This window comes from Ictalurus furcatus, chromosome 17, assembly GCF_023375685.1.
Source record: "Ictalurus furcatus strain D&B chromosome 17, Billie_1.0, whole genome shotgun sequence".
Lineage (NCBI taxonomy): Eukaryota > Metazoa > Chordata > Actinopteri > Siluriformes > Ictaluridae > Ictalurus > Ictalurus furcatus.
Genome location: NC_071271.1, coordinates 1260075 through 1274959, shown reverse-complemented (window position 1 = coordinate 1274959; position 14885 = coordinate 1260075). Strand labels below are relative to the sequence as shown.

General features: G+C 41.2%; 1 protein-coding gene and 1 non-coding gene across 2 annotated transcripts; both read left to right on the top strand.

Annotated features, from left to right (window-relative positions):
• The first annotated feature begins 309 nt into the window (after nucleotides 1-309).
• On the top strand, nucleotides 310-14319 carry psmd2 (proteasome 26S subunit ubiquitin receptor, non-ATPase 2). Its single transcript, XM_053647320.1, has 21 exons — nucleotides 310-558; nucleotides 1460-1516; nucleotides 4038-4202; nucleotides 4461-4582; nucleotides 4682-4906; nucleotides 5026-5184; nucleotides 5543-5687; nucleotides 5809-5869; nucleotides 6291-6437; nucleotides 6658-6764; nucleotides 6884-7011; nucleotides 8635-8722; nucleotides 8809-8971; nucleotides 9280-9381; nucleotides 9531-9676; nucleotides 9769-9852; nucleotides 9985-10153; nucleotides 12662-12756; nucleotides 13132-13258; nucleotides 13368-13486; nucleotides 13827-14319. Exons 1-21 carry the CDS (start codon nucleotides 454-456, stop codon nucleotides 14007-14009), a joined length of 2697 nt encoding a protein of 898 aa, XP_053503295.1. The 5' UTR covers nucleotides 310-453; the 3' UTR covers nucleotides 14010-14319.
• On the top strand, nucleotides 7072-7237 carry LOC128621899 (U1 spliceosomal RNA). Its single transcript, XR_008388327.1, has one exon. It is a non-coding gene; the product is annotated as a U1 spliceosomal RNA (small nuclear RNA).
• Nucleotides 14320-14885: the final 566 nt, after the last annotated feature.

Sequence of the window (14885 nt, the reverse complement as noted above, 5' to 3'; positions counted from 1 at the left end):
TAATAACCTGCTTGTTGAGTATTTCCTCAGTGTGGCCGCTAGAGGAAGAGAGAGTTCATAATTCTTCAATGTGGCCGCTAGAGGGAGTGCGAGTTCATAATTCCTCAGTGTGGCCGCTAGAGGGAGTATTAATTTCTAATTCTTCAATGTGGCCGCTAGAGGGAGTGCGAGTTCATAATTCTTCAATGTGGCCGCTAGAGGGAGTATTAATTCACAATTCTTCAATGTGGCCGCTAGAGGGAGTGCGAGTTCATAATTCCTCAGTGTGGCCGCTAGAAGGGGTGTTAGTCCATAATTCCTGAGTGTGGCCGCTAGACGGCGTGCGAGTTCACAATTCAACACGATCTACCAGCACACCTGTGGTAGAAGAAGTCAAGACACCCGGCTGCTTTCGTTTATTTGGGATTGTCGGATAAATCTTTTGTATTTTATTTCTTTTTTTTTTTTGCAACGATGGAGGAGTCAAAGAATAAAGATAAAACCAAACCCGAGAAAACCGACGAGAAGGATAAACAACCTGCCGGGAAGAATAAAGAGAAGAAAGAGGAGCAGGAGCTGGTAAGTGTGAACACTGGGCTAATTTGCCTGAGTCACTGCCTCCATGGGGTTAGCTCTAGCGCTGCGGTTTATTCCCAGGCCTAATCCTAAATCATTCATTATTCCCTGTCTAAACGCCCTACACTGGGTGTAGAATAATTCACATATTCACTTTATGTAATGGTGTTTATGTGTAATAGAGACTCATGTAGATGCAGGTAATTTATGCTAGTAATTAGCTTCCCTTATTCGCTAGCTAGCGGTCCTTTGTTTTTTCTCCTTTGTTCACGTTATTAAATCCGACTGAATAATCGACTAGTTGTCGTTATTTTCATTATTAAAACTATCAAATACAGAAAAGCAACGATGAACTGTAGCTTGTTTGAAGTCAAATGACAACCTAGTTTATTAGCACGACCTAGCTAGCTAGAAGTGAGGTGGTTGTTTTTTTTCCCGCACCCGTATTACGATGAACTTCACGGGCGTTACTGTCATTGGCTGCTCGTGCATTCTGACTGACTAATCAGCAGTGCGAGTGTAAGCGCGAGCGGAGTTCGTCAGCCAATCCTAGCCTGAGAGGCGGGTCTTGTCGCTAGCCGATAAAGCTAGCATGATAACACGCTAGTCTTAACGTTGAGGTTTTAAGATTTTAAATGTTCGACGTTTAAAGCCGTTATTATCGCGCATGAGGACGTGTTTAGACCCTGTAACGTTCAAATAACACTGTATTTATATCAAACACGCCACTTTAACAAGGTTCTGTACAGCAGACTGGTATTTTGAATGTTTTTATGAGTAGTAATTCCTTCATGACTGACCGCAGTAATCACATGACAGGGTTTCATTCACACGCTCACACTGCTCATGACTCCTCAACTGATATTCTACAGTATTTTGTGTTGATTGTTGATGTCTTTTTCAGTCAGAGGAGGACAAGCAGCTGCAGGAGGAGCTGGAACTGATGGTGGAGAGACTGAGTGTGAGTTTTGGTCTTTTCTGAAGAAGAAATATTGTTCATTGAGTCACTCAGTTTGTTTACATGCACACCAATAATCTCATTACTCTACACATTAATTATTATTATTACCGCCTAAATATGATATTTTGCTTCTGTGTCCGTTTACGGTCTATGTGAACCATTTCCGAACCGAGCCGGTTATTTTTAAAACATTCTGAAGCAGAGCAGATAAACGTAGAGTTCAAATATATATAATATATAATATATCTGTCTGGTTTTCTAAACATGATCCAGCTCGGCTTCTGTAGCAGATCCGCTGTTGTGGTTTATCCAAATTACACACGTTTATATAAGTTATTTAGCTGGCTTAGCAAACTGATTTAAAAAAAAAAAAAAAAGTTGTCAACAAGAATGTTTAAAGATAATTGGACAGAGAAGTGTAACTTTTTTTTTTGCAAAAAAAAAAAAGCACCTAGCAACAGTTCTAGCGGCTTTTTGGACAAGCCTTAGTGATTTTCCAAATATCACCAGTACTGTCCTGCAAGCGCGAGGTCCTGCTCTCCCGCTGCACTCACACCTCTCTCTGTCTGTATCTGCGTCTGCTCTGTTCAGTGAGGGGCTGAGAGCCGGAGATTTAACAGTGTCCTGGATAACGAGACGCGCCCTTCCTCCCCATTTACATCATTCTTCCGAGAATGATTTTAGAACGCATGATGAAAATAATGCAACATGTTTTACATGTAAAACATTACACATTATTACAGCCTAGTTCTCCCGTTCAGAGTAGTTCTAGTGTTCAGAAACTTTTTATATCATTCATGCTCCACACCTGTCCCTTATATAGTTTTATACAAGTTATTTTTAAAAAAAAATCATAAGTTATGAAAAGTAATTAAAAAAGTAAAAAAAAAAAAACACAAAAGCAAAAATTATCTATTTATCAAAAACTGGCTTCAGATTGTGTGTGTGTGTATATTATGGATGTCACTAGAGCTGCGACAACTAATGGATAATAACGGATGATGTACATCGTCGTAATGAATCTCATTATATATTAGTTGGTCTGCGCGTGGCACAGGGGAGATTTACTCATTACGTTACTACTGTTCTGAAAACACGCTTCTGAGAGTAAATACTAAAGTTCTGTCCCAAATGAAGTACTGTACACTTGCACTGCGTACTCTACCGTCTAGTGCGTGGATTTTAGAAAGGTAATATCATCTCAAATGGAACACTAGCAGGTTTTTTACTAACCGGAAGTATAAGCCGTCATACGCACATAATGCGACGGCGCTAGCTTTAGCCTAATACTCAGAATCACTGTGCGTGACTTTCTTTTCTCTCAGTGACCATCAGATGGAGGAGAAATCGTCAAGTGACTGAGGAAGAAAATGTGCGACCGCCAAGTCCTCTAAGGCAGTTGGGCATTTTATATTAAACACCGCGGAGAAGATTTATAAACTTTATAAAGTGGAGTTTGTGTAGCACGAGCATGACAGTGATGCTTTAATTTAAGTTTATTGACATTATATACTGTATCAGTGTAAGCTCTGTTCTTTATTATAACGGAAGGGATCTATTAGTAACGAGGTCGCGTTACTCCTCACGCGTGGTGTAGACGCGCTGATACACAGAGGGAGCGCGAGTAAGATCTGTAATGTCTAATTAAAACACTATGATCAAAAGTAAACACAAGTAATATAATATTCTTAAAGGCAGTGAGGAACAGAAACCACAAGGTGCCGCGAAGAGTTTTTTATTATTCATTTAGTACTGTAGTTTAATTCAGTGCTTTTTGTGCATCCATAAAAATAATGCATAAATACTATATTATATATTTTATCTATATAACGTGTGTATTTATTTATTTATTTATTTATTTATTTATTTATTTTATGGCACTGAATTAAACTACGGTCCTAAATGAATAATATATATTCTGATGTGTGTGTCTGTGTATTGGGTTCTTTTCAGTCTTATATAATTAGACAAACAGTTGTGTACAGTTTTAGTCTGAAGTTTATATCTTATATATGTTTATGGTTTTTTATATATACGTGTGTGTGTGTGTGTATTTATGAGATAGATAGAAAGGTAGATTTTATATAGAACAGATAATGATTATACCTGGTCTCCTCGAATATGGGGTGGGGGGGTGTGCCACATAATAGGGAAGGCTTGGTGGGGCTTTAGTTGCAAAAGGTTGAGAACCTCTGCTCTAGAGAATCATTTAATTCATTAGAATCACTAGAGTCATTTGATGGCATGATTTAAAAACATTTTAAAGCAGCTCTAAATGCACTGAGGACAGAGCGAGTTACTTCTAGACAATAAATAATCAGCATTTAATGGATTTCTATGTTTTGATATATTATAAGAGCCGTGTTTTCCAAACATTATTCACTGAAACATTTAGATACAAGCGCTCACATGTAATACCGTCGTGTCTTCTCTCATCTTCGGTTCATTTTGGGTCACGTGACCATGATTTCGGCTTGAATAAATCTCTCATGCCTGTTGTTGTTCTCGCTCTGTGTCTCAGGAGAAGGATGTGTCTCTCCATCACCCTGCGCTCGAGGAGCTGCGTCGGCAGATTCGTTCCTCCACCACATCCATGACCTCAGTGCCCAAACCACTGAAGTTCCTGCGGCCACACTACGGCAAGCTCAAAGAGATCTACGAAGCCATGGCACCTGGAGAGAACAAGGTGTGTGTGTGTGTGTGTGTGTGTGTGTGTGTGTGTGTGTAGATACTTCAAGCAGTGACACTGGAGATTCTTTCCATAAATGTTAAATGAATGTCTCCTTACACAAAATCAGCAAGTTGCATTCTTTTTTTTCGTTATCCATTTCCATGTAGTCCATCCCCGTGAACGAGCTGTTACTATAGAAACGATGGCGCGTAAAACGAGTGCATTAATACCTGCCTGCTGTAATAGAAAACGCCTGTGTGTGTGTTTCCTCAGCGTTTCTGCGCTGACGTGGTGTCGGTCCTGGCCATGACGATGAGCGGCGAGAGAGAGTGTCTGAAATACCGCCTGCTCGGCTCACAGGAGGAACTCGCATCCTGGGGCCACGAATACGTCAGGTACTGAACATCACATCAACGTTGCTATGGAAACTAATCAAGTAAACATATCGAATATGGTAATTGTGTGTGTGTGTGTGTGTGTGTGTGTGTGTGTAGGCACCTGGCAGGCGAGGTAGCTAAAGAGTGGCAGGAGCTGGAGGAAGGAGACAAGGCGCAGCAGGAGATGTTGTTAAAGCTGGTGAAGGAGATCGTTCCCTACAACATGGTGCACAACGCTGAGCACGAGGCCTGCGACTTGCTCATGGAGATCGAGCGGCTCGACATGCTCGACACGTACATCGACGAGAACGCCTACGCCAAGGTCTGCCTCTACCTCACCAGGTGAGTCTCTCTCTCTCTCTCTCTCTCTCTCTCTCTCTCTCTCTTTCTCACACACACACACACAGAGACACACTGTATCTTTCTTGTGTAACGTAAACTCACATTTCCAATCCCACCAGCTGTGTGAGCTACGTTCCCGAGCCGGAGAACTCGGCCCTGCTCAAGTGTGCGCTCAACATTTTTCGCAAGTTCAACCGTTACCCAGAAGCCCTCAGGCTGGCGCTAATGCTCAACGACGTAGAGCTGGTAGAGAACATCTTCACCTCCTGCAAAGACATGTAAGATCACTCTATGAATTATTATATTATATAATTAAATTAACAGCTAACATAAAGTTGTGTTATTAAAGCCAGGAATCCAAAATCTATGGAGTCATAAACACCAGAAAACAAAATATATAAAATAATGAAGATATCCTGGTGAGATTACTTCGAGCCCAAAAAGTGTAAATCCGGGATGTTTAGGCTTAAGTGCCTGGCTTCAATCTGGACTTTTTGATTAGGGTAAAAGTTTTGGCACCTTTTCATTTGTTTATGTAGACACCACATCATGCTGTTTATTCAGTTTAGAAATATTTATGCTCCTCAAAATATTCAGATTTCTCTCTTGTGTTTGTTTGTGTGTGTGTGTATATAGTGTGGTTCAGAAGGAAATGGCGTTCATGCTGGGTCGACATGGCATGTTCCTGGAGCTGAACGAGGATGTGGAGGACTACGAGGACCTGACAGAGATCATGTCCAATGTGCAGCTCAACAGCAACTTCCTCGCCCTCGCACGTGAGGTGCGTGTTTGTTTTTGTGGTTTTTGTTTTTTTTGCACTGTTGAGCAGCCTTTTGTTTTTTTTTCCTGAGAAATAAATTATGGAAATAAATTGTGGTTTTCTTTCCTGTTATTTTACACAGCTGGACATCATGGAGCCCAAAGTGCCAGATGACATTTACAAAACCCACCTGGAGAACAACAGTGAGACCTTTTTGTTTTCTTTCTTTTATTCTTACTTTTTATGACAGAATTTTTCCTCAGTTCCTTTTTAATTGTTGTCTAAAAAATATTTTGCCCTTGGGCTTTTCTGTCTCTCATCTTACAAAAGAATTTTCTTATTTTTCTTATAGAACTTTTACTGTCTTGCCTTTTCACTCTAATCTTTGAAAGAAATAGAATATCTCTAGGTAACACACGTATAATATAGTGTGTGTATATATAATATATATCTCGAGAGAGAGTATTTTTTATGAAATTTTTGAGCAAAAGGTTATACAATAAAGACAATTTTTCACAAGCTTCTTTGCTCATATTTACCACCAAGGGTGCCAATATTAGTGGAGGGCACTGTGTGTGTAATATAATATAATATCTAAAAATCATGCATTCTGTGCTCTGTCAGGATTCTGTGGCAGCGGCTCACAGGTGGACTCCGCCCGTATGAACCTCGCCTCCTCGTTCGTAAACGGCTTCGTTAACGCAGCGTTCGGACAGGACAAACTGCTCACTGAGGACGGCAACAAGTGGCTGTACAAGAACAAGGACCACGGTGAAAGACACAGACACACACACACACCACATGACTGAATTTTCACGCGCACACACCCATTTAGTCGTTCATAATTAGCACCTCTGATTAGCATGTCACTGTCTTGCACTGCAGATACCAGGGTATTTTATTATTATTATTATTATTATTATTATATTGAATCATTTTATAATAAGAATGATTGGCCTCATACATATGCTTTTTTTGTGTTTGTGTGTAGGAATGCTGAGTGCTGCTGCATCTCTGGGTATGATCCTGCTGTGGGACGTAGACGGTGGTCTCACTCAGATCGACAAGTATCTCTACTCTTCAGAGGACTACATAAAGGTACACACACCCTTCTGCGCGCATTTTCACTGCATTTTTCAATAAACGATCATGTCCCTCTAACAGGGCGTCAGCATTATGTATTATAATATTTCTTTACTCTATTTGTTTCTGTCTAGTCTGGGGCTTTGTTGGCGTGCGGTATTGTGAACTCCGGAGTTCGTAACGAGTGTGACCCTGCTCTTGCCCTCCTCTCTGACTACGTCCTACACAACAGCAACGTCATGAGGATAGGAGCCATCTTTGGGTAGCACTCACACACCGAGATCCGAGTTTTTATGTTTAACGTACAGACATTTTTACAGCCATACTTACCTGGCAGGGGCAATACCATGATCAAGAAGGTGGTTCGCTCAAGGCGAGACTCGGCCGTCTCACTCAGGCTGTACTGACCTTTTGCGAATTCCCCAAATGTGGGGAATCTCTACTGCATAATTTCTGATGGTGGGGGACTGCGTTTGCGCTCTCCTCTGACCTGTCCCTAATTTCTCCATCTGGGGATTAATGAAGTATTATCTTATCTTATTTTGGGTAAACCTGGATTCAAGGTGTGTACAAAGTAGAGCTGTGTAATATGGCCAAAAAAAAATCAAGATTTTTTTTGGACAGATATTGTGGATTTTAATCATGATTTTGGCAAAAATATTTCCTTGTTCACACATTTCACATTCCTAAATGCGTTTTGGTGTCACATCACATCTCTAGAACAGACACAAGGCAAAATATATAAGAAATATGGGTAATCAAACCACCAAAACAAAAAAAACAACCCAGACTGAACAATCCCTTTTAAAAAAAACAGAAACTTGAACAATGACAGAATCTAGCTGCTTTACTGGTTTAAAGGGGTTTTTTTTGCTAAGAAAACCAGCATGTGTACCATTCATGGCTTCAAGCTTGAACACGGACATGTCGCTACATTTCCACTGATGCTGAGCTTGTAGCGGGAAGATGAGGGATGATCTGTGTCTACATTCTCCAGAATTCATTGCATCCTATGAGAACACACAAAACAGATCATAGAACTCATAGAGCCATATTACAATGTTTATCTAGTATTAAGGCACAACTGTCCCGCTCTATTCACCCAAACAACAGCTCGCCTTGTGTGAAATCTTTCATATCAGACCTCACTCTGGCCTTGATGTTTGGACGTTTACCCACAGCAATGTAACTTGACTCGAATCTGTGATCTAGGAAGGATGCCATATCCACAGTTTTAGGTTATCTTCATCATAATAATCATACTTTTTTAAAAAAAATAGTTTCTTATTAATAATATTATTATTAAGGGTGATTTTATGTACATGTTTGTCTAGGATACTCTATTTCTATTGGTTAATAGCACCACCTAGCGGTCTAGTTCTTAACTACTGCACATCTGGGGTCATCTATCCTACTTCAATCTCTATTGTCCACTATATCAATGTCCTTTTTTTTTAGATTAATTAAATTATAGGTGGCCTTGTAGTAAGCAGAATGATATCACAGTCATCGCTAAAATAATCATTCGGCACGAGAAAAAACTGTTTACACATTCTGGGTTCATATTTTTAAGGAAACTGGAATGAAATTAACAAAATAAACAAATTATTGCTACAATAGTCACTTAAAAACTAATAATGTACTTCTAAATGTTTATAAGAAAGAAAAAAACTTAACAATTACAAGATGATGCAGTGTGTGTCCAAAGTGACAGCCTTCACTATGTTTGATCCATCATGTGATCTATGGTGATTACACTTGCCGCTCCTCACAAAGTCCCTAGGAACCCAAAGCATCTCTCAATGTTGATTTAATCGCACAGCACTAGTCCAAAGTCTGTGGTCTCGTAGCAGAGAGGAACCTTTGACCCTTTGTGTTGGCCTAGGTTGGGTCTGGCCTACGCAGGATCTAACAGAGAAGACGTCCTGTCACTGCTTCTGCCGGTCATGGGAGACTCAAAGTCCAGCATGGAGGTACGATCACCAAACATTCAGTATCAAATGTCTGTCATAAACAACCATTACAAGTTGTGTGTGTGTGTGTGTGTGTGTGTGTTTAGGTGGCTGGTGTGACCGCTCTGGCATGCGGTATGATCGCTGTGGGTTCGTGTAACGGTGACGTCACCTCCACTATCCTCCAGACCATCATGGAGAAGAGCGAACAGGAGCTGAAGGACACGTACGCGCGCTGGCTCCCCCTCGGCCTTGGACTGAACCACCTCGGTAAAAAGATAGTCTCTCCTCTGAGGGGAGTTTATTATATTAAATATTAAAGTAAAAATATTTTGTATTTCAAATCATTTGCAAACATCAGTAGTTTTGTGTACTACATGGGAATAATTTTTTTTATATATGTCTTTTTTTATTGTTATTATAATTTCCTTATTTAAATTTATTTTAAATTATTTTATTTTATTATAAAAATTATTTAAGACAGAAGCTAACCAGTAGATACAGATATATATGATGTACTCTCTCTGTGTGTGTGTGTGTGTGTGTGTGTGTGTGTGTGTGTGTGTGTGTGTGTGTAGGCAAGGGCGAAGCGATCGAGACCACTCTGGCTGCATTACAGGTCGTCCCAGAGCCATTCCGCAGCTTTGCAAACACACTCGTGGACATCTGTGCTTACGCAGGTAAAATGTTTAAAATACACACACTACGCTACACTTACTGCCAATACAAACAACATTTTAGACCCTAAATACATCCAAAAAAAAGAACAGCAAGTACGCGGGTCTTGAGAACGTTTCGCTTGCGTTCACGTTCGCTCTCTCTCTCTCAGGCTCGGGGAATGTCCTGAAGGTTCAGCAGCTGTTGCACATCTGCAGCGAGCACTACGACATCAAGGACAAAGATGAAGACAAGGACAAGAAGGACAAAAAAGACAAGGAGAAGAAAGAGAGCACAGCGGACATGGGCTCACACCAGGTGTGTGTGTGTGTGAGAGAGAACCTTAAATCTTTTTAATTGATGTTTCATTTAAGTTGTTTAATCTGTTTGCTACTCTCGGGTTTATTTAGGGCGTGGCCGTGCTGGGTATTGCGCTCATCGCCATGGGAGAGGAAATCGGGTCAGAGATGGCACTTCGCACATTTGGACACCTGGTTCGTCCTTTAAACTTTTATTTATACACGAGATGAAATCTCCCTGATGCGTCATTCTCCTTGACTCTCCTCTGCCTTCACTCTTCCCTTTCTTTCCTCCATTTTCTTTCCGCACTCTCCGTCTCTCTGTAGTTGCGATACGGTGAGCCCACCCTGCGCAGAGCGGTGCCGTTAGCGCTAGCGCTCATCTCCGTGTCTAACCCCAGACTCAACATCCTGGACACACTCAGCAAGTTCTCTCACGACGCTGACCCCGAGGTCTCACACAACTCCATCTTCGCCATGGGCATGGTGGGCAGTGGTGAGTGGAACGTACACACACACACACACTACTCACTCTCGCTCTTCTCAGTGGCTCAAGTCAAGAGAACGCTGTTGCTAGGCGACTGGGATGACGATTGAGCGTTGAGCTAGCTAGAGAATAAATCATCGTGGCTAGTCGACAGGCACAGCGATGATAAACGTGAGGCAGAATTGGCGATAATGTATTGTGATGTGTAGGTTTAGTAACAAACTACCAGTGACTCTATTTTACAGTTTTATTTAACAATTATAACAGATTCAAAACAATAGAAAGCAGCTGGCTATGTAACTGTTATTTAAATATAGTTCTAAAAAGATAACGCAACACCCAGGATATCTCCGAAAAGTGTACTTTAATATATTGTATCATCCCACTCAAAACGCCTGCTTCCTCAGCCAAATGAAAAGGGTTTTTTTTTTTTTACTCTAAATAATAGGCTAGCAGGACTGTAAAATTAATCGATATGCTTACGATCATTTGATCAAATGACTTGTTTAATAATCTAATATAATGACTAATACACAGTGTGTAATTAACGCCATCTCAGATGCGCACTCTGGCAACAGATTGCACGTGAGCGTATTCATATTGCATGCGTCCACGCGAGCAAATCGCTTGTTTTGTTTATTATAAGTGTGTTGTTTTCTTCCCAAATGAGCGTAGGTTATCGTGCATGTTAGGGGAAATTCCGCGAATACTTTTACTCACGACTGTCCATAACGTGTTACAGGCCTACACCATGTAGTTATTACTTCAGCAGTCCTGCTTGAAGTTGAGACCCTCACATGGATAAAATTTCATTATTTATAGATTACACGTTCAGAAGCTAATCGTACCCGTTAAATGATACGCTAATCCGTTTCAGAATCTGTTCTTGACGGGAAGTCATAGTGCGGCTGAATGAAATTGATCAACGCCCGAAAGCCATGTTGTATACTGGATATTTGCAGTCGTTTACACAGTTATTCAGTTATTCCTTCTGCCTTTTCAGCTCAAGTTTTATTTCCCTGGCTAAAACGGCGGTTATTGTGGGTTGTGTGTTTTCGTATCCTGTCATGGAGGCTGCTGGACACACCCTTTTCAAATGCTATATCATGGTGCTCGTTGTTGCATTGTATTTTAAAATATGTTCACAGTGTTTGCGATTAACATTATTGCCATTTACACTAAAACGGTCGCAAACATAACTCACGCTCGCTTCATTTTTCCTCGTGTGCATGTGTTTTGCGCGTGAGCCGGCACGCGCCTCAAAACCACATACACACTAATGACGACCTTGCTTAATCGACCGTCTAAGTTTTATCAATTCAATTATTAACGACATTCTGCTGATTATTCATTAGCATCCCGAAACGTTTCTTTTTTTGCTGAGATTGATACATATATATTTATATATTATATATAATACAGGTGCATCTCAAAAAAATTGAATATCATAAAAGTTCTCTTTTATTCGTAATTTAATTCAAGAAGTGGAACTTATATTCTAGATTCATTACACATGAAGTGAAATATTTCAAGCCCTTTTTTTGTTTTAATCTCGATGATTACGGCTTGCAGCTCACGGAAATCACAAATCCAGTATCTTAAAATATTCTAACAAAGAATTTATAATACAGAAATGTCGACCTGAGAAGACTCCAATCAGATAATTAACTCAAAATACCTGTGAAGGTTTCCTGAGGCTTTAATCTCTCAGTCTGGTTCAGTACACACACACAATCACGGGGAAGATGGAAGTAAATGTTGCATTTCATTTGGAAATCAAGGTTCCAGAGTCTGGAGGAAGAGTGGAGAGGAACAGAATCCAAGTTGCTTGAAGTCCAGTGTGAAGTTTCCACAGTCAGTGATGATTTGGGTTGCCATGTCATCTGCTGGTGTTGGTCCAGTGTGTCTTCTCAAGTCGAGAGTCGATGCAGCGTCTACCAGGAGATTTTAGAGAACTTCATGCTTCCATCTGCTGACGAGCTTTATGGAGATGCTGATTCCTTTTCCAGCAGGACTCTGCACCTGTCCACAGTGACAAAACTTCTAGTAACTGGTTTACTGACCATGGTATTACTGTGCTTGATCGGCCAGCTGACTCGCCTGACCCGAACCCCATAGAGAATCTATGAGAGACACCAGACCCAACAATACAGACGAGCTGAAGCAACCAAGCTATCAAAGCAACCTGGACTTCCAGAACACCTCAGCAGTGCCACAGGCTGATCGCCTCCATGCCACGCTTTTTGAATTAACTTGCGGGGAAAAATGTACTTTTCCACAATATTCAAATTTTTTGAGATGCACCTGTATATACATAAAACTCATGCCTGATATTACACCACATGAGTTTGCACATAAGAGAATACACATGTTCATGTGACACACAGCTGAATTTCAGTGTGATGTCATTCAGTGTCACTCCAAAGTGATGACCTCACACTGTGTGTGTGTGTGTGTGTGTGTGTGTGTGTGTGTGTGTGTGGGGTTCGGTTTTTGTTTTTGTTTTTTTTACCTCAGGTACCAACAATGCTCGTCTAGCAGCCATGCTCCGTCAGCTGGCCCAGTACCACGCCAAGGACCCCAACAACCTGTTCATGGTCCGACTCGCTCAGGTAAAATACCGATCGAGTTCCTGTTACTACACCGACATCGATTAGTTTCCTATAACAGCATGTCCCAGAGTAGTTTATTCCTCACTTACCAACACTTACGATAAATTATACGAGTTGGTTCTGTTCTTACTTATCGACGAGTTTTGAAATTTCCGTTTATATGGCATGGCCACAGTTAATGATCTGTTCCTGTAGAAACGATAACGTATTATAACGAGTGCATTAATATAAACCTGTGATTTGCAGCTGCAGAACTGTCAGAAAATGAATCAACACCTTCTACCAATCAGAATCTGGAATTCAGCAGTGTTGTGGTGTAACGTTGTCATGTGGTTCTACTGTAAATTGTGTGTGTGTGTGTGTGCGCGCGTGCAGGGACTGACGCATCTGGGTAAAGGGACGCTGACGTTGTGTCCGTACCACAGCGACAGGCAGCTCATGAGTCAGGTGGCGGTGGCCGGACTCCTCACGGTCCTAGTGTCCTTCCTGGATGTGAAGAACAGTAAGCGTGCAGCTCGGGTCATCTGTATAAATATTCTGAATCGCATACTGATTAACCAGGCACAACTGATTATTCTTTTACATTCATTTTTTCCCCCTTAATTCTGCAGTCATTTTGGGGAAGTCTCACTACGTCCTGTACGGCCTGGTAGCAGCGATGCAGCCTCGTATGCTTGTCACGTTCGACGAGGAGCTCCGGCCTCTTCCTGTGTCCGTCCGTGTGGGACAGGTGTGTGTGTGGGGGTGGGCGGGGCTAAAGTACTAGAATTTTACCCTAGGTTCATGCTAGCAGGTGATGAGTCACTTTTGTCTCTTGTGGGTGTGGCCTGTCCGGCATTATTGTTTTTAGTTCTGTTCCATGTCACTTGCTAGTCTGAACTGGGGATTAAGTCATAACCAAAGCCTCAGCATTCCGGTGTTTAAACCCTTCTGTTCTGTTTTTTGTGTGTGTGTATGTGTGTATGTGTGTATGTGTGTATGTGTGTGTGTGTGTGTGTGTGTGTGTGTGTGTGTGTGTGTGTGTGTGTTTTGTTTGTTTTCTCCTTTCCCTCTTTTCCTTTTTTCCCCAGGCTGTGGATGTGGTGGGACAGGCAGGCAAACCCAAAGCCATCACTGGTTTTCAGACGCACACCACGCCGGTGCTGCTGGCGCACGGGGAGAGAGCCGAGCTGGCGACAGAGGAGTACATCCCGGTCACGCCCATCCTCGAGGGTTTCGTCATCCTGCGCAAAAACCCCAACTACGACGCTTAAACACGTGCGCACACATACACAGAGCGTTACACTCGTACCCGGGACCTCGACTGTGCCATGTTCTCATTCGTGGATTGATCAAAACAGCACAGGTTTCTTTCTTTGTTTTTTTTTTCTCCTTGTTTGTTAGGTTGGTTTTTTTTTTTTTTTAAAAAAAGTATATATATCATAACAAACATGTTTATTCAGCCCTGGTTAATTATTTTTCCCCATTTTGTTGGTTGTTATGTTTTACTGTTATGATGTGAAAAATAAATGAAAATGTGGTCAGTAAATTGTGGATGTTTCATTTTATTTAAATTTCACCATCCTACATGAATACACCAGGTCTGAAAACAATAGTCAATAGCTATCCGAAAACTCGACAGCAAGCTAAGAAGGCAATACATTCCAAGTAATATCGATGGCAAACATGCAGCAGTTTATACACGGCACTTGATTGAAAGAGTAGATTAGCTTGATCGCTAAATATGTAAGATGATAGCTGGAGTTAAAAGTTCTTGAACTGTGAAGAATCGCTCATCATCGCTTTAGCGTTCTGACGACTACACCAGCTGTACCGATGAGGTGCAGCTTAGTGAAGTAGTTGCTGTAGAGATACACGTGCAAGACGGCTGCTGCAGGTTCTTACGACATCAGAAATTGAAGCTACATGTCCTTGTCATGCAATACCAATGTAAACAGTGGGGCAACATAAACAGTATGTGTCCAATACTGACTAAAAAAAATTTGCACTGAATCTCAAATCCCATCCTTGTGTACTATTCTAGTCTGATATCAAGTACTAACACTAACCGGTTTTCCTATTATAGTCATTGTTGGAGTTTTAGAAGCCACACTTCCAGCTCTCAGGCTACAGAAAGTTATCTGCAAGGT